The 18,560-nt window shown below is 36.3% G+C and overlaps 1 protein-coding gene across 10 annotated transcripts in view; it reads left to right on the top strand.

Moving 5' to 3' along the window:
- Positions 1-18,560, top strand: part of PTPRK (protein tyrosine phosphatase receptor type K) — a 550,719-nt gene that overhangs the window by 458,581 nt on the left and 73,578 nt on the right. For all 10 annotated transcript variants that reach the window (XM_078054760.1, XM_078054756.1, XM_036105511.2 and 7 more), the window contains exon 13: positions 275-311. In XM_078054760.1, coding sequence (XP_077910886.1) covers positions 275-311 — 37 coding nt within the window. The remainder of the gene's footprint in view (positions 1-274; positions 312-18,560) is intronic.

Genomic DNA, 18,560 nt, shown 5'->3' on the forward strand with positions numbered 1-18,560 from the left:
GATAAGTACAAATACAGTGCTTTTACTATTTGCCCCAGACAAGAGAGCCTGTTTGATTATAAGATGAAAACAGACATCTGAATTTTTAGAAAATACTGAAACATTTTTAAAAGTTCTTACTTCAGATTTTTATTTTTATTTTTATTTTTTAAATAAAAAAGTTTCTTTGATATTGCAGTTCTGCTCTTCATAAACCTCATTTATAAGCCGGGATTATGAAATAGGAAACATTGTCTATACACTGACTGTTCTCTTTCATGTTTCACTCCATCAGGAAACTAAAACCCAGTGCGTACGAATTGCTACAAAAGGTAAGAGGTTTGCCTTTTTTTTTTTTTTCCTTGAGATTCCATTCTCCAGCTTTCTAAAATGAAAGAGCTTTGTTCCCTGCTTCAGGGCTAATTAAATGTGGCACTTCTATTACAGAGTATTTGTAGTAGGGCCCAGTTAAACTGCCAGCCAAGTTCTCTGACTCACTTGGGTGTCTTTAGCACCTAATGGGGTGCTACTTTTATCCTCTAGTACTTGACTGGAGGAATCCTGTTATGAGGATAGGAAGGATTTAGAAAACCTTGGAAGGGCTTATTTCTGCCATTTAGTGTCTGAAAGGTCTTATGTTGCTGATCAACCAATATATTAGGAAAAGCTCAGCACTATCAGCTCAAAATAGCAAGTTGCTTGTTTAAAAACCTCTGTTACTTTCTGTGGTAGACAATCAGACATAAATAGGAACTGAGCTAGTCTGTGCATATGTAAGAGCAGAGATGTGGAGACCGCTCCTTATCTTCATGAGTCATACAATTCAGTTGAAGCTACTTTACCTTTTTTTTTTTTTAACTTAAAAAAATTGTTTTAATCCAGTTGATGCCAAGAAATTAGATCTGTAATGGCTGATGACCAGGGTAATCCTGCTGACATTGCATATTATAGCTTAGTTGCCTAGTTTCTTTAGGGGGAAACATTTTCATCTTTGAATGGGTATTTGGAGTTCAGGTGTGAGAAAGTCTCCTGCATTCACTATGTTTATAGTCCATTTAAGAGTTCTTTGTGCCAACGAGAGAGAGAGCTATTTGGTGTATTCTAGCAAAAGAAACAGGAAAAAGCTGTCCCCGTGCAGACGTGGGACTCCGCAGAGGGTTGGTGCTCTGGGTAGTTTCTGCCAAAATTAGTATTAAACCCACATTCATGAGCAGTAGTTGATTCATTTGGGGTAGAAATGAATGGCCATATTCTGTTTGTGCTGGCATCTTTCCTTTCATCATTTTTCTCCATTTAATCATCAATCTGCTCAATTAAGCATTTGTGTTTTACTCATGATTTGTAAAGACAATAAAGAAAGACTTTTCCCTTGACTCATGAGAAGTAATAAATAAAAAAAGCTTCACAGAAGAGAAAAAAAACACACCTTTTTTTTCAATTCAAATACTAAGATTCCTCGTAATTTTAAAAATTAAGCAATCCTTAATGACTGGATGAGAAAATATATACAGATAAACATATAATGGATAGGCATTTATTTTATTTTAAAAGCTTAGCTTGTAGATCAAAAAATTAGAGCTGAAATTTTTAGAAGATAATGGCAGAAGACATTTAGATATATATCACCTATGTTTTTCCAGATTTAAAATAGAGCCAGATATACAAAATGGTCTTGCATCATCCTCCAAGAAGCTCTTTAGATATGGTCATTCTACATATCTATAGCTGAGAAAAGAAAGCTATAAGTGATACTAAAATTTTAAATTTTCTTATTTGGTTATTGAATTATTTGCATTTACACAAGCTGTTTAAATGTCATTTTATCCCTATCTCAATACATGTAAAATTATAATGATGAATATCACATGATATTTAGACTGTAGGGGAGGTGAGATTATGGTAATTGAACTTACCATGTGGCATACAATATCTGCCAGAAACCAAGAGGTAGTAAGAAAGAGTTCATTTGTGGTAGTTTCTGCTTTGTCTAGTAACCTATCCCTGCTATTTTTCTGAACCTCAGTCTGACAGTGTGGCTTAATGAGTGAGAGAAAAGGACTCTGGCCCTGGACTATCTGGGTTCAAATCCTGACTTTGCCCCTCACTTTAGTGTTGGCAAATCATTTACCCATCATCCTCAAAATAATATTAGAATACCCTTCTCTTACTGTTATTGTGAGGAATAAAATAGTTTATGTATATGAAATACTTCAATAATGCCTGGTATATTGTGACTATTACATAAAAGTTAATTGCCATTTTTATCACCATCATAATTATTGCAATCATTGTGTACCTTACCTCAGAAGGACATACTGTAGTCCACCCATGTCTGTGGAGGATACATTCCAAGACCCACAGTGGATACTTGAAACCACAGACAGTACCAAACCCTATATATACACTATCGTTTTTCCTGCCCGTGCATACTTATGATAAAGTTTAATTTATAAAATAAGCACAGTAAGAGATTATCAACAATATCATTATCAAGTAGAATAGTTATAACAATATACTGTAACAAAAGTTATGTGATTGTGACCCCTCTCTTTTTCTCAAAATATCTTACTGTACTCACCCTTCTTATTCTTGTGATGATGTGGCTTTGATAAAGCCTCTTTGATGAGATGAAGTGAGGTGAACGATAGTAGGCTACTACTGACCTTCTGACAATAAGTCAGAAAGTGGATCATGTTTCTGGACCACAGTTGACCCTGGGTAACTGACACCATGGAAATCAAAGCTGGATAAGGGTGTAATTTGTGTCATGTAGTTATGAAAGAAATATGTATAAAAACAAAACTGAATTTCTGTGATAGAGATTACTTGGAAAAAAGTAGGTTTTTTTAATTTAATTCCTTCTCTGAACATTTAGCATTTTTCCATTTATGAAAAACTACACTTTTTAGTTTAAAATCAATTTATTGCCTGACTACATTTTGCACTAACACCATTCAAGTATTAGTCAGCTCTGGAATAAATTTTTTGGTATGAAAATAAAAAAGTTTTTCACAGAACATGTTGAAGACAGACTTAATAGTCAAAATGGCATAACCATATCGACTGAGGAAGAGGCATGAAGGAACCTTCTGGGCAAGGAATAGTTCAGTATTATCATAAGAATACACATAGGTAAAAACCCGTTAAACTATATACTTAAAATGTATGTAGAGGTCCCTGGCTGGCTCAGTTGGTAGAACATGTATGTGACTCTTGATCTCAGGGTTGTGAGTTCAAGTCCCACATTGGGTGTGGAGCCTACTTTAAAAATAAAAAATGTGTGCACTGTACTAATTTAGGGGACTGAAAATTCTTATGGGAATGTGAGAGAATATAAAAGCCAAGAACGATTAGCACATACTAGAGTAGCACGATGATTTTGAAAATTTTTTGACATGTGAGAATTGTTCTAAAAAATTTCCAGTATATATTGTTTCCTGCCTTACTGGAACTCATTCCTTATGATGCCCAACACATAAAGAGGATATAGACATTGGCTTGATCATTAAAAAAAGTATGAAGTAAATAATCAAGGTTATAATGTCTAAAATGAAGAGTGGTGTGAACACATGTTATGAGACAAGAGAAGACGTGTTTTGGAAGTTGTGTACATTGCAGTTAAGATCAGTGGTGCTGCCCTCTGACTCGTGTGTAGGTAAGAAGTCATTGAGAAGCCATGTGTCAGGAATGAAATGGATGGGCTGATCTAAATTATCATGAGAAACATGAAAGTCATTCCATTTATAAAATAGCAGACCCCAAACTAGAATTGTTGCAGACCTATGAAAAGGACTTTAACCAGCTGTATCTTGGAAAAGCAGTTTAAGGAGAGTAAGTTTCGGGAAAGATTTTTGTGGTACATCAAGGAGGAAGGACAACACTGGGAAGTCACTTGTGCAATGAGGTGGGAACACCATGCAGCTTGCACTCTCAGCATGCTTAGATGCAAGTCTCTCTAACCTCTACTGAAAAGAAAGTGTTTTAGGCTGTTTAATGTAGTTTACTCTCTGCCCTTTTACATATAATTTATAACAGTGCTCTAAATCCATATATACACACACACACACATGCACACACAATTATTTGCAGATTAGTAGCTAAGATCTTGTGCTTTGTTGCCATAAATAATTTATAGTGCAATAACTATTCCTTTCTTAAAGAAATTTTCTTCATGAGTAGCACCTCTATGGTAAGATTTAAACATACCAATTTATGCAAATATTACATAAATTATAACAAAATTTACCCAAAGAATTTTCAAAAAGTACTTCTGGAAATATGCTGTATCCATATTAAACTAACAAGAGGGGGGTCCGGGTGGCTCAGTCAGTTCAGTGTCTGCCTTCAGCTCAGGTGATGATCCCAGGGTCCTGGGATGGAGTCCTACATTGGGCTCCCTGCTGAGCAGGGAGCCTGCTTCTCCCTCTCCCTCTGCTGTTCCCCCTGCTTGTGCTCGCTCTCTGGCTGTCTCTCTCTCAAATAAATAAATAAAAATATAAAAATAAATAAATTAATCAATTAACAAAAGATGCATTTCAATTGAATTTTTATTTTCTCTTGTTCAATAATATTTAGTATGTTATGTCATTTAAAATTTTCTCTCTGTATAAAAAATCATTTATGGACCCGTGTATTTATTCATTTACATAAAATTATTCTCAATGTAAAGCAAGTATGGATAAGAAATCCAAATATTGAGTATTTCCTTAAAATAAAACTGAAAAAGAAAACCAACAGTTTGAGAAATTGAAAGTGTTTTAATCTGTTTATATAAGTAGCTTATATTTTGAAACTATTTTGGCTGTGTCCAATTTCTCCCTCATCTGAATTTCTGGATTTTTGAAAGAAAACTGGTTATTTAAAATTTAATTTTAATGCAAGTTTCTGTGTTGTTTGAATCTGTTTATTTTCCCAAAAAAAAGTCACATTTCCACTGATAAAAGCCATCACATTTGGTAGAACATAAAAATGTGCAATATATGTAAATTTATTTTAACATAGCATTTAAGGTAAAAAGGAGGGGTTTACTTTAAGTTAATAAAATAAGGCTCTATTTTATATTATGACAAACGCTTAAATTCCCAAGTCACGAATGGATTTTATTCCAAATCTCCATTTGTAAATAGTTTGCTTTGGCAGACTGTTGTTTGTCTACCCATTAGCCATTCTTTGACTTCTTCCAATTTCATTTGGATATCAGTATTCTAATCATTCATTTAGCAAGTATTTATTTAATGCCTGTAAATTACCACACAATGTTCTAGGCCCTGGGGATCTCATTTAGCAAGTATTTATTTAAGGCCTATAAATTACCACACAATGTTCTAGGCCCTGGGGATAAAGCAGTGAAATAAAGAGAACAAAGACCTTACTTCCGTGGAACTTAAATTCCAGTAGAGGAAACAGACCAGACAAAATAAATATGTGATATGTCAGTTGTTGGTACCTTCTTTGGAGAGAGATGAAGCAGTAAGGGGGGGGGATGGAAATTCTGGTGCACGTGTCTAGGCCATAACTATTTCACATACAGTGATTAGAGAAAGACTCCCTGGTAAGGTCAAGGACACGAGGCAGTAACCCCTGTGGGGAAAGATCACACAAAGCAGAAGGAACACGTGCAAAAACCTTGAGGAGAATGTGTCCTTAGCTGCTCAAGAAAGGTGAGCTCAGACTGAGGGGATGAATCAGATGGGTTCAAATCAGCAGCCCTCAAACTTCAGCGTTAGTAGAATCATCTGGAGGCCTTGTTAAGGAGATTGCTGGTCCTTAACTCCAGAGCTTCTGTATCAGTAGGCCTGGGGAGGGGCCCAAGAATGTGCATTTCTAACAAGTTTACTGCTGATGCTGATGCTCCGGGGACCACACTTTGAGAACCACTGATCCAAACAAATCCCATGCACCTGGCCAGTGATTGCTTTAGGTTGTGTATGTCACTCCGTTTTGGTCAGGGAGATCTAAGGATCTGTCTTCTGTCGGGTGTTCTAACAAATTGGTTCCTTTCTGATTTATAGAAGAGAGATGGCAAGAACAATCTTCAACCCATCTTTCTTATCTTGGGGCATTGTTTTGTAAAGTTGTGATATTAGTTGTGATATTAAAATTGAGAGCAAAACTGGCTAAAAAGAAGGGAAAGTCAAGGAAAACAAATAAGCCAACTCCAAGCCCAAACAGCTCTGAGCTTTTGAATTACCCATTGCTAGAACTCCTTAACCCCAGATATTTATGTTTGAAAAAACAAAAGTCTTTTTTTTAAAACACTTTTTTTTAAAGATTTTATTTATTTATTTGAGAAAGAGAGTGAGAGAGAGAGAGCACGAGAGGGGGGAGCGTCAGAAGGAGAAGCAGACTCCCTGCTGAGCGGGGAGCCCAATGCGGGGTTCGATCCTGGGACCCCAGGATCATGACCTGAGCTGAAGGCAGCCGCTTAACTGACTGAGCCACCCAGGCACCCCGAAAAAAAAAAGTCTTTATGGAAATCACTACTTGTGGGTAATCTGTTCCCTGCAGCAAATAGTGTCTGAGCGGATGTTAGATTTTTATTTTACCTTGGGAATAATATCTTTAAAAATAGTGGTTTGGGTCCAATGTGATATGTCAGGACAAATTATTTCATACAGTGATTGCAAGAAAGCACCTAAAATCCATATAACCTAATCATTACCAATGGCATTTAAAAAATAAGGAATTCCCTGGGCGACTGGGTGGCTCAGTCAGTTAAGCGTCCAGCTCTTGATTTTGACTCAGGTCATGATCTCAGGGTCGTGAGATTGAGCCGTGGTCGGGCTCCATGGTCTATGTGCGGTCTGCTTGAGATTCTCTCTCTCTCTCTCTCCCTCTGCCCCTTCCCCTGCGCGTGCACGCCCATGCACTCGCTCTCTCTAAAATAAGTAAATAAAATCTTTAAAAAATAAATAGGGAATTCCTTTTAGGTGTCACTCTAGAATACCAGGAACACATCCTTACTGGCCTTCCGAGAGAGCTAGAAAGAAGGAACCCAGACAGTTTCACCAGAAACTGTGGAAAAAGGGGAATTCCAAAAGCTAAGGCATGCATATTTGCATTCATCCATTTACTTATTAGCAGTTTATTCATTCTTTTGATAAACCTAAAGTTGACATGTGATTGTGAAGGATGCCTGTAAGGTGGGTTTAATTCATTTTATTTATCCGTGTCCAGGGAATGGTCTAAATCAGATGATTATTAACTCAGAATACTGCTTATTTTAAACAATGATATGCAGTCTTCCCTGATTCCTCAGAAATATCTTGACTTCATTGCTAGTGTGCATTTTAAACATGCATTCCAATATTAAGAAAAATTCAGTTGTCATGAAAGAGTAGGTGTGCATGAGGGCACCTGGGTGGCTCAGTTGGTTAAGCGACTGCCTTCGGCTCAGGTCATGATCCCAGAGTCCTGGGATCGAGCCCCACGTCAGGCTCCCAGCTCAGCGGGGAGCCTGCTTCTACCTCTGACCCTCTCCCCTCTCATGCTATTTCCCTCTCTCTCTCAAATAAATAAATAAAATCTTTAAAAAAAAAAAAAAAAGAGTAGGTGTGCATGAAAGATTTTATTCAAAATATATAATTAGAATATGCAAACATTGGTAATATTTTAATTTACTTTTTTTCTTTCTTCCCTCTTTTGCTGCCTATTCCCTAATTGCTGGAAAAAAAGTAGGATTTTTTTAAGCACTTTCATAACCTTAATTTTGTCTCATGGCGCTTTTGTCAAATCTTTCTTTATGCCCTTTTCTTTGAGTGTGCAGATGGATAAAAGTGCCTTTTTAAGTGATTAGACATTCAGAAAAAGCAAACATGGGAAGAAAAAGAACACTCAGTCTGTCAAGAAGCTGCAGTAAAACCATGGAAGCTCCAGTTGGTTGTACCATGTGTGTAGAAGATACTTGACTGAATCCGTTCCCACCATATTTACCACAGAGGAATTTGAACTTGAGTACGACTAAATCTCAGCTCTTAAAATGCACTTCTGTGCCTTATCTCTTAGAGAGCTCACACCTGAGGTAGAGGGTAGATTGAAAGCAGGGGTGAGGTCTAAAGAAAAAATATATTTAATTGGGCTTCAGGGTCTAAAATCCTAACTTTACGTTTTTTTAATTGTACTACTCTGCTTTGTTTTGCCAGCTACATGTTGATGAAAATGTTAAAGCATCAGGAAGAAATGTCGGATTCTTTTATGCCCCTGTTTTAAGCTGATAGTAACGGAGGTCAACTATGGTAGTTTAGTCTGGCCATTAAGAAACTCTGGGTGGGGGTGTAGCTTTTCTTGGTCCCAAGGATAGAATAGGCTTTCAAAAAAACTGCCAACTCTTCTGACAAACTGTAATCCTTGAGAATAGCTTTGTTTTTCGTCTGAATGCCTAAGTGCTCTTGCTTCCTCCTGCAAGGGAAGAGTGTGCCTCATTCCTCCTATTAGATCTGTGTACTAGCTTTCAGAAATTAATCTGATTTCGGGTTACATTTTTCTTGAACTCGGAAGGGAGGAAATTACAAAAAAAAAATATATTAGTAATAGAGTAATAGACTACAGCCTGAGAGAAATGAAAGCATATCTAAGTGAAACCAAGCTGGGAACAAGTACAATTTTAATAAAGCTTAAATCAGTGGTTCGTGGCTTGGAGCTAACCTCTGTTAGACACCGGCATTTCCTGGTGCTTTGTCAAAGGCCTTATCATTGTAAATCCTTTTTTTCTTTTTTTCATAGAGAAAAAGTTACTAAAAAATTAATAGCTAATAGATTTTTAAACATGTTTGGGAAACAAAGATATCCTTTTGTTTTTGAAAAACTAGAGTTGCAATGAGATATCACCTCACACTAGTCAGAATGGCTAAAATTAACAAGTCAGGAAACGACAGATGTTGGCGGGGATACAGAGAAAGGGGAACCCTCCTACACTGTTGGTGGGAAGGCAAGCTGGTGCAGCCACTCTGGAAAACAGTATGGAGGTTCCTCAAAAAGTTGAAAATAGAGCTACCCTATGACCCAGCAATTGCACTACTGGGTATTTACCCCAAAGATACAAATGTAGTGATCTGAAAGGGCACCTGCACCCCAATGTTTATAGCAGCAATGTCTACAGTAGCCAAACTATGGAAAGAGCCTAGATGTCCAATGACAGATGAATGGATAAAGAAGATGTGGTATATATATACAATGGAATATTATGCAGCCATCAAAAAAATGAAATCTTGCCATTTGCAACAATGTAGATGGAACTAGAGGGTATTATGCTAAGCGAAATAAGTCAATCAGAGAAAGATAATTATCATATGATCTCACTGATATGAGGAATTTGAGAAACAAGACAGAGGATCATAGGGGAAGGGAGGGGAAAATGAAACAAGATGAAACCAGAGAGGGAGACAAACCATAAGAGACTCTTAATCTCAGAAAACAAACTGAGGGTTGCTGGAGTGGAAGGGGGTGGGAGGGAGGGGGTAGCTGGGTGATGGACGTTGGGGAGGGTATGGGCTATGGTGAGCACTGTGAATTGTGTAAGACTGATGAATAACAGACCTGTACCTCTGAAACAAATAATACATTATATGTTAATAAAAAAAAAAAACTAGAGTTGAATAAAAATGTAGTATTCCTTAATGGAGTCAAAGTCTAATGAAATTGTCCAAAATGTTTATTATTCAGAAATCTCTTAGAATGAAGAATCGTCTGCATGGGCTGTAAGGTTTACAAGGCTAGAGGTGATAATCTGTCTATATTTGTTTTATCTGTGCCTGATATTTAATATAAATGTGGTTAATCTCTTTGGAATGGATAGATGGATGAATGAATGAATGAATGAATGAATATTGTTGTCCAGAAGTGTTCTACTTTTGAATGCCCTGAAGATATAACAATTTTTTTCTACTACATGTTTATTTAATTGGCATAATTTAGAAATAATTTTGAAGTGTTTTATTCTTCTACAGAAAAAGAAAAAATTAATATGAATGAAATTCTTGCCCTCTTAGTATTCCAGTCAGCTCTTGCTTCCCCTCCATCTAAGCTGGACTATACTCTTAGAATGGACAAAATGTAGAAAGGAAAGTTTTGCCTGAGTTATTAATTTCATTATTTCTTATATTATTTTTTACTTTTTTTATAAGGAAAATAAGTTTAAAAAGTAAATTTTTACCCACCCACCCCCCCACTGGGTAGAAAGTATTTTCATTACTATAAATAGAGGAAGCACGTGATATACAAACCCCTGACTTTTAAAAGCTTATGGTACAATTCATGACACGTATAACAGGCTTGAGAAAAGTTAAAGACTAGAAAAAATACAATATAAATTGTATGTGTAATATAAGTATGTGTCTTACACAAGTATTCTACTAAAGCAGTGGGGAGTTTTCAAAAACAGCAAAGGTTACAGATAGGAAATTTCTGGCAAGTGATAAATTCTAATCTCTGTCTTAAGAAGCCAATTGAACTTTATCTAATTATTATATTTATTTATTATTTTATCATTTTTAGCAATTACATATTACAAAGATATTCCTAGTTTATTTTGTAAGCACTGTAGGGACTTCAAGAGCATTTACTCTACGTTTGTAATAAACTACTTTTAAAACTGAAAAAAATCCTTATATACACCAATCTGCTATATGCAGAATATATTACCTAATATCTTCCCTTAAGGTTTGCTGTTAAGTTTCTTTATTTCTGAAAAGATGTAAAAATAAAACTTCTCTGCCTCTGCTTTTAAGTATATCTTGAAATTGCAAAATGAGTAACTAAAGCGATAGTGTCATTTGCAAATGCAGATATTGATTATGTGCAACCAAAAGAATATGAAAATAAATAGGTCCCTAACATACTGCAGCTACCACTCATAACCCTTGATTTCAAATTTAACACTGAATGGTTTTTCTGTTTTTACTGATTGGTTTTATAAATAATGGAAATGGTATTGGTAAGTAAATTTGAACTTACAAACTTATATTAATAAAATATATTCCATTTAGTATTTGTTTTACAAAATGAGTTTACACTGAAAAGTTTGGAATCCCTGATCTGAATCATGCCCTCATTTATGGATGAGAAAACTGATTTTATTTAGGATTTGATTTCCAAAGTGGAATAGATCGTTGAAAGTGTAGGCACAGAAACCAACCCCTTGTACTTTTTTCAATATAGCACACTTATTCCACACTGCCTGTCTAGAATCACCAGCTTAAATACCAATATATGTTCAGGCCCCATCTTCATGTCAGCCGAGGCAATAGGATTACCAGAAGTTCATTATAGAAATCATTTCTCTCATGTGATTAAGAAGAATTCAGAGATGTTTATTTGGGAATGTATACTGATAGCATCAAACTGAGGATGTTAATACTTTATCGGGGAGAATTTTATAATTTAGAGTTTCACTCAAACAATATCAACAGCAAAGTCTTAATTATTACCTTTAATTCTAGACTATTGTGTCAGTCACTGAAGAGAATGAAGTCACCTTGCTACTCCTAGAACATTCCAGAAACATTTATGAGGAAGGGTAAAAACAACCTTATCTGACAGAGCAAAGATGGCAAAACATCTGGTGATAGGATTATCTCTCCCCACGATCCCTTTGTTCAAGCTGTCAATCAAAATGGAACCTGTTATCATTTCTAGAGAATCATATTGTATTAAATAGATAAGTGATTTGTAACTCATAGTCATTCTTGGTTTGGGGCTCTGTGGTAGGCGGAATAATGGGCTCCCTAAAGATGTCCATGTTCTAATCTCCAGATTACCTTACATGCAAAAGAAATTTTGCAGATGTATTGAGTTAAGGATCTTGAGATGGGGAAATTAGTCTGGATTGTCCAGCTAGACTTAGTGTCATCATGAGGGATCTTATAAACGGGAGGGGGGAGGGTCAGAATCAGGGAAGGTATGTGAGGACAGAAGCAAGGATTGGGAATGATGTGCATTGCAGAGCGAGAAAGGGGCCCTGAGACAAGGAATGCAAATGGCCTCGGGAAGATGGAAAAGACAAAGAAACCATTTTCCCCCTTGAGCCTCCAGGAGGAACACAGACCAGCCAACACCTTAATTTTAGTCCTGCAAGTCTCATGTAGGACTTCTGACCTCTAAAAATGTAAGATAATGAATTTGTGTTGTTTTAACCCACAAATTTGTGGTAATTTGTTTCATCGTGAAAAGTTACTATTGCAGATTTTAGCACCTGTAAGTGCTGTGAGACTTTGGAATCGGGCAGTGGGCAGAGGCTTGGAAAAATTTTGAAGAGCATGATAGAAAAAGCCTAAATTGCCTTTAACAGACTGTTAGTAGGAATATGAATGTTTAAAGTCTCTGCCAGGAAGGGCTCAGAAGAAAATAAGGAACAGGTTATTGGAAACTGAAGCAAAGGAGATCCTTGTTACGTGGCAGAAATTCAGCTGAATTATGTCCTACAGTTGTGTGGGAAGCAAAATTTATAAACAGTGAACTTGGCTATGTAGGTGAGGAGTTTTCCAAGCAGTGTTGAAGTTGCAGCCTTTCTAAAAACACCCCACATGTTGTATATACATATATATGGAGAGACAGACACACTCACACGTGTGTGTGTATATATATATATATGTTGATGTTATTACTATCTTTATACAGCGGTGGTACAGATTCCCTATTTTAATCTTTTGATTTTGAAGAAGGTAAATGCTAAATTACAGAAAACTTAAAGTATTTTTATTCTTAGCAATTAAAAACAGGTCTTCAGAGTGAATCCCCACATGGGAAGGATTACATTAGCTTTATTGTGATATTATGGTAACAAGAGCTCTGCCTCTCTTTTTTTCTACATTTTTATCCTATTGGAGGGAAAAAAAAAGATTAAAATCCAGTTTGGCCTTATTATAACACTCGGCAAATGTGTTTTAGAGGATTGGTTTATGATTTTTACTCCATAGTAGACAAAGTATTCTTTATCCTCTATCAGTTAAGTGTCTGATATTATGCATTCTATTCAATTTTTAATGAAATGTGGATTACTTTAAAGATTATCTCTCTGATTTAATACATGGCATTAGAGTAGAAAGTTAATTGGATCTTTCTTGAATAAGCAGTGACCACTATGTGTGATTGATAGGAGGAAAAGATAGTAAATGACATATTTTTTAATTTATGTGTTGAACTTTTAGATTAGTATTTTTTGTGATCAGTTTTCTCGAGTAAATTATGTAGCCCCTATTACCCTTATAAAAACTATGGAGAAATTCTAATTTCTTTTAAAAATAAAAATTTCTCAGGTTTTGTGAAAATGAGATATAAAAAAAAAAGTCACATACTTGAGCACATATATAGTTTAGTGTGTTTTCATTTTAAATACAGAAAGTGGATGCTGTCACCCAAACATCTAAATAGTTCTAGATCTATCTCCTGTTTTGACAAGGATCTCAACTGAGCTTCAAAATTTGGAATCTTGTTCACTTCTTACAATTTTTTTTCTCTTTTATTCAAGAGCTTCTGCTGAATTTAGTGGCAAAGAGATTGTCATTCCTACTTCATTCTTTAAGGAAATACAGAAATTCATCCGCTTGTAAATATGATGGAGGGGACAGTGATAGCCACCACATTTTTGTATATCCTTGGTAGTAGTTCACAGTTTGAGTATCACTGACCCTTAAGTACACACAAATCATCCTTTTAAAACAATGCTCCTGGGGCGCCTGGGTGGCTCAGTTGGTTAAGCGACTGCCTTCGGCTCAGGTCATGATCCTGGAGTCCCTGGATCGAGTCCCGCATCGGGCTCCCTGCTTGGCAGGGAGTCTGCTTCTCCTTCTGACCCTCCCCCCTCTCATGTACTCGCTCGCTCTCATTCTCTCTCTCTCAAATAAAAATAAATAAAATCTTTAAAACTGTCCCATAAAGAATGAAGAGATGATGGGGCGCCTGGGTGGCTCAGTTGGTTAAGCGACTGCCTTCAGCTCAGGTCGTGATCCTGGAGTCCCGGGATCGAGTCCCGCATTGGGCTCCCTGCTCGGCAGGGAGTCTGCTTCTCCCTCTGACCCTCTTCCTCTCGTGCTCACTGTCTCTCATTCTCGCTCTCTCAAATAAATAAATAAAATCTTAAAAAAAAAAAAAAGAATGAAGAGATGATCGCTTGAATGTAGTCAAGTATTCAATTTATAGGTAGCATTCTGTTTCAAGTCAATGAATGAAAAATTAACAAACATTCCAAGCTCTTGCTTGTATTGAAGTCCGATGCTTAGGGAAAGCCTGAAAGTGCTTTCATTTGGTTTGGAATATCTTTAAGTACACAGCGGTTCTATCACAATTCCTGAGCTGTTACAGATTCTAAATCGTTTTGGTTTCTGATAACTTTTATTAATCTCCGACAGTCTCTGATTTCAGAATTCTTTAGACTTTCTTACATTGAGAAGTGCAGCATCCCTAGATGTTATGAAAGGACTGTGCTTTTTATTCTTTAAAAACAAACAAGATGTATCAAAAAAATAATCAAAATGGAAGAAGGCATGAGTAGCCAGAGGAATAAGTTGGAATTCATTAAGAAAGCCAGAGGCAAATGTGGAAAGTATTTTTAAATTCACTCCTAAGAGAACTTCTTTTAAAGTAGTTAATTGAAAAATTCCCTCAACACTTTGCAAAATGACAAGATTGATGCTGCAACAATCATAAAAAATCCATAAAGTACATTAGTATTTTAAATTTCTGCTGGAAAAAAAATAGTTAACTCTCTTTTAAGATATATAACCAAGTGGGAAAAAAAAGTTATAAAAATACGCACATTGCCACTTAAGTTCAGTTTGACTTCTGTTTACCAGATGTTTTGATGGAAGTCTTTTTTCAGTGTTCAATATAATGCTGTCTGGGAAACATTGCTGGGAAATCTCTAAGCTGTATATCCTGTTTGTTGATAAAGAACATATGGTTTTGGAAATCAGTGTTAAAACCACATGGAAATTTTTTGTGAAACAAAAATTTTAGTTTTATTCTCAATTGTAAAAATCTTAAAGAGGAAAGAGTTCACCACAATATATACAGCCATCTAAAGTGATACATTGCAGAGAAAATAGAAGAATATTGCATATTGCTAAACTACTGATTCCTTCTGTTTTAGTTTCAGAGGAATTCAGTTTTAGAATTGACCAAGTAACCAGTGATGTGCTCATCTCCCTAGCACAATCTGTTGTCATGATCACTAGATATGTATTGAGCAAAATGGTGCTAAAATGATTTTTGTAGATAATTAAAAATATAACTACCTGTTCTTTGTTTTTCTTTATCTAAATAAAGACTCCATTGAAATAAATATGGAGTAAAATCCTAATTATGCTAGACTTCCTAAAATTTAAGTGTTATATGAATAAGAAAACCTCAATTTGATTTTCTAAGTATTATTTGAAGATATACATTCTTAAACCTTGATAGGCAAAGGTTCCAGGAGGCTCTGAGAACTCTGGAGCCTCAGTCAGATAACCCTCTCTGAGGGCTGATTTGCCCCACATTTGCATCATGCTTTTATTTGGATCCGTTCACAGGAACAGTTGCTCATCATGCAGGGTATCGGAAAATGACCTAAATTAACTTTTCTGCAGGAAGTAGAGGGACCTCAGGATAGGATACTCCAGTTTCAAATTTTCCCGAGATGTAAATTAATTCAGTCTTTATCTGGAATGACTTAAATGACTTAGTGTATAACATCTCTTATGCCTCTCAAAAAGGATCTATCAGGACAGAGGAGTAGCTCTAGTGATCAAATATACAGGACTGCCGCTTGCTGAAAGAAGGTAGAAAAATCTGATTAGTCCAGAATAAAAGGGTGGGGGAGGTGGTGGCATGGGAATAAGACTCCCTTCCAAGCACAAATAAAAGAATGAGTTAGGAAGGAGACTGAAAGAATTCCGGTCATTTACTTTTACTTTCAAAAAAAAATCAGGGATGATTGGTAGTCCTTTTCAAGGATCCCCTATAATTTGGGGATGTATCTGTTTTTTTGCCATTTTGTTAATTCTTTATTTCCCATATGTATTTCAACATTTTATTACATCCTCGTCATGTGGTGCATAGGGATAAACAGTCTCAAGAGTACTAAGATGAAGAAGAGGTGTTTACTGCCCTTAGGTACTCACCCCCTCATTGCTTTTCCATGGTCTTCCCATTTTCCAGTGAAGAAACTTTTCTCTTGTCTATGGATAACAACTATCACTTGTCTTAAATCTTTTTTTTTTTTTTGTAATCCTTTCTTACCCATAAAGTTAGTGTTCCCTCTGTAAGTAATTATGTTGCAAGCAGTCATCTTACCGTTTGGCTATCTAAAGGGTTAAGTATTTGTCTCCAAAGATGTCCCAGATGCAGCTACTCCCAGGAGCAGGCTGTGACCCCCACAGATTATCAAACTTGTAAAACTTGGTAGTTTTGTTGGGTTCTTCCTCCCACAGCCTTTGGACTCCCTTTGGTTGTCTGTGCCTGTTCACATTTTGAGGCGTGATTGTGGAACAGAGGTTCCGCACTCTGGCAGTCCCCACATAGAACTATTTTGTAAGACCTTCACCCTCGTGAAAGAAAATCCACTCAATGTACCAACATACATCATTTAAAATAATTTAAAGTAATAAAGTTTCTGACCTTAATATAAAAAAGAGCTAAAGGAAATAACTTCAAATAATGCATACCTCCTTACCTAAATGATTGGACACAACTACATGAAGATACAAGGAATACTCTGCTGCGATTCTCAGACTCTGCAAGTGAAACAACTATTAATGCAGACTGCCTTGCCTCCCTCTCCCAGCCTTAAATATAATAGAGCCTCAATTCTAATCACTGGGAGACCAAAATCTCCCCACGCATTTTCTAGATGCCTCTGGAGGTCACTATCTGCCCTCCCGAGAACCGCTGTCATAGAATTTAATCTTCAACACTAGTGCTTATTTTTGACATTTGTCTCTATTTGGTTCCTCCAAGAAAAATATTCCTGAGGAGTTTTTATGAGCACAGATCTTAGGATACTTTTTTTAGTCCCTAAAACAGAACCCAGACATGCCACACTTGGGCATGACCCATTTCAATAAGTATATCTTCAAGTGGCAAATTATAGAGTGAACATCTGGATTTCCTTATATTATATCATTACCATGTTGCCGTCATGTGTCAGATTGATATTGGTAAAAACCACTCACTGAAGGATTTGGTAATGTTTCGTAAAAAGAATATAATTGTTCTTAATCAGTAATGTCCTTTGAGTGGGAGGATAGCTTTTTAAGCAGCAGAAAATGAGAAGCCCCTGAATTTTCTTCAACCGACACGAACAACATTCAGTCATTTCAAAATCTTCCTGTCTTTCTCACTTGCATCTCTCTCTTTGCTGGTGTGTCTTTCTCACGTGGCTCACACAGCTCTGAAACACAGTATTCCTTCAGATAGGGCTTCTTTAACAAGTTTTTCGGGGTATGCCATCTTGATGTAAACATTTCACTCAGTTAATCCACAAGTATGTATTAAAGACTTAAATAAATACTCCGGTTCAGCTCTCTGTCAGCATATTTTGCTTATCTTCTGATTTCCCAGCCCTTTTCATTCAAATTAAAAACAAAACAGAAATAGCATCTGACACAACTGTTTGATTCTCCAAAGAGAAATTCTAAAATATAAAACTTTAACAGTTTTAACCATTGAAACTGCTAACACTTAAGTGTGGTAAAACATTGTTGACGGCCTGTTTTAGGATCTGTGGAGACTGCAGGTTTCACAGAACTCAGAACCCTTTTTTCTGTTTGTGTCCGTCTCTCCCCTGACTCGTCAACTTTACAGTGCTCTGGATATTTAATATCTTTGTACTGACTGCATGAACGAATGAATGTGTGAATGAATACAACCTGTTCGTTAAACATGCAAGTATGAGAATTTAAACATGCATATATATTTCTTTGATGAAGATCTTAATGATTCCCTTTATCAAAGGGAAGCTCATACTAAGCACTTTGGTTGATATGCTGCTCATCAAAAATCAGTTATCAGTTTGAACGTAGGTTATAGCTTTCTATGACGTTGCTAGATTATTTCCGAAAACAAGCTGAGCTGCCTTCCCTGCCTTTCTCTATAAGGAGGTGCGTTTAGACTCTCATTGCCTTAGCTGTGCATATAGTTCTTTCTGCTGATTTTTTTTTTTAATGTACTGCCCTTTGTATAAAAAACATAGTATGGATAACATCATTTTGAGAATGGTCAAGTTACCCTGTCTATACAGTTATTGACCAGGACACAGCTTGTACTGGAGGCCTGGTCTTCACTCAAGGAGCTGGTCCTAAGTGTACAGGAACACTTACATTTCTATGAAGATATGTGATCCCTGAGGCATTCAGAGCCTCAGAGGCCCCCATAGGACCCTAATCAGAACCAGTATTGCATACAAAACCTTTCCTGACTGGTGAAATTGACCTTTCCTCACCAACTTTACCTTAATAATACATAATTTTCCATTAAGTGTAAAACCACCATTTCACTTAACTTCTACATCTGTGTGTCAGTAAAATGAAAATTTGTCTTCATGCAATAATAGCATACATATGCTGTTCTAAAATCCGCAGAAAATCTGGCAAGGTGAACATTGTGAAGAT

Source organism: Halichoerus grypus, chromosome 9 (assembly GCF_964656455.1).
Source record: "Halichoerus grypus chromosome 9, mHalGry1.hap1.1, whole genome shotgun sequence".
Taxonomy (NCBI): Eukaryota; Metazoa; Chordata; class Mammalia; order Carnivora; family Phocidae; genus Halichoerus; species Halichoerus grypus.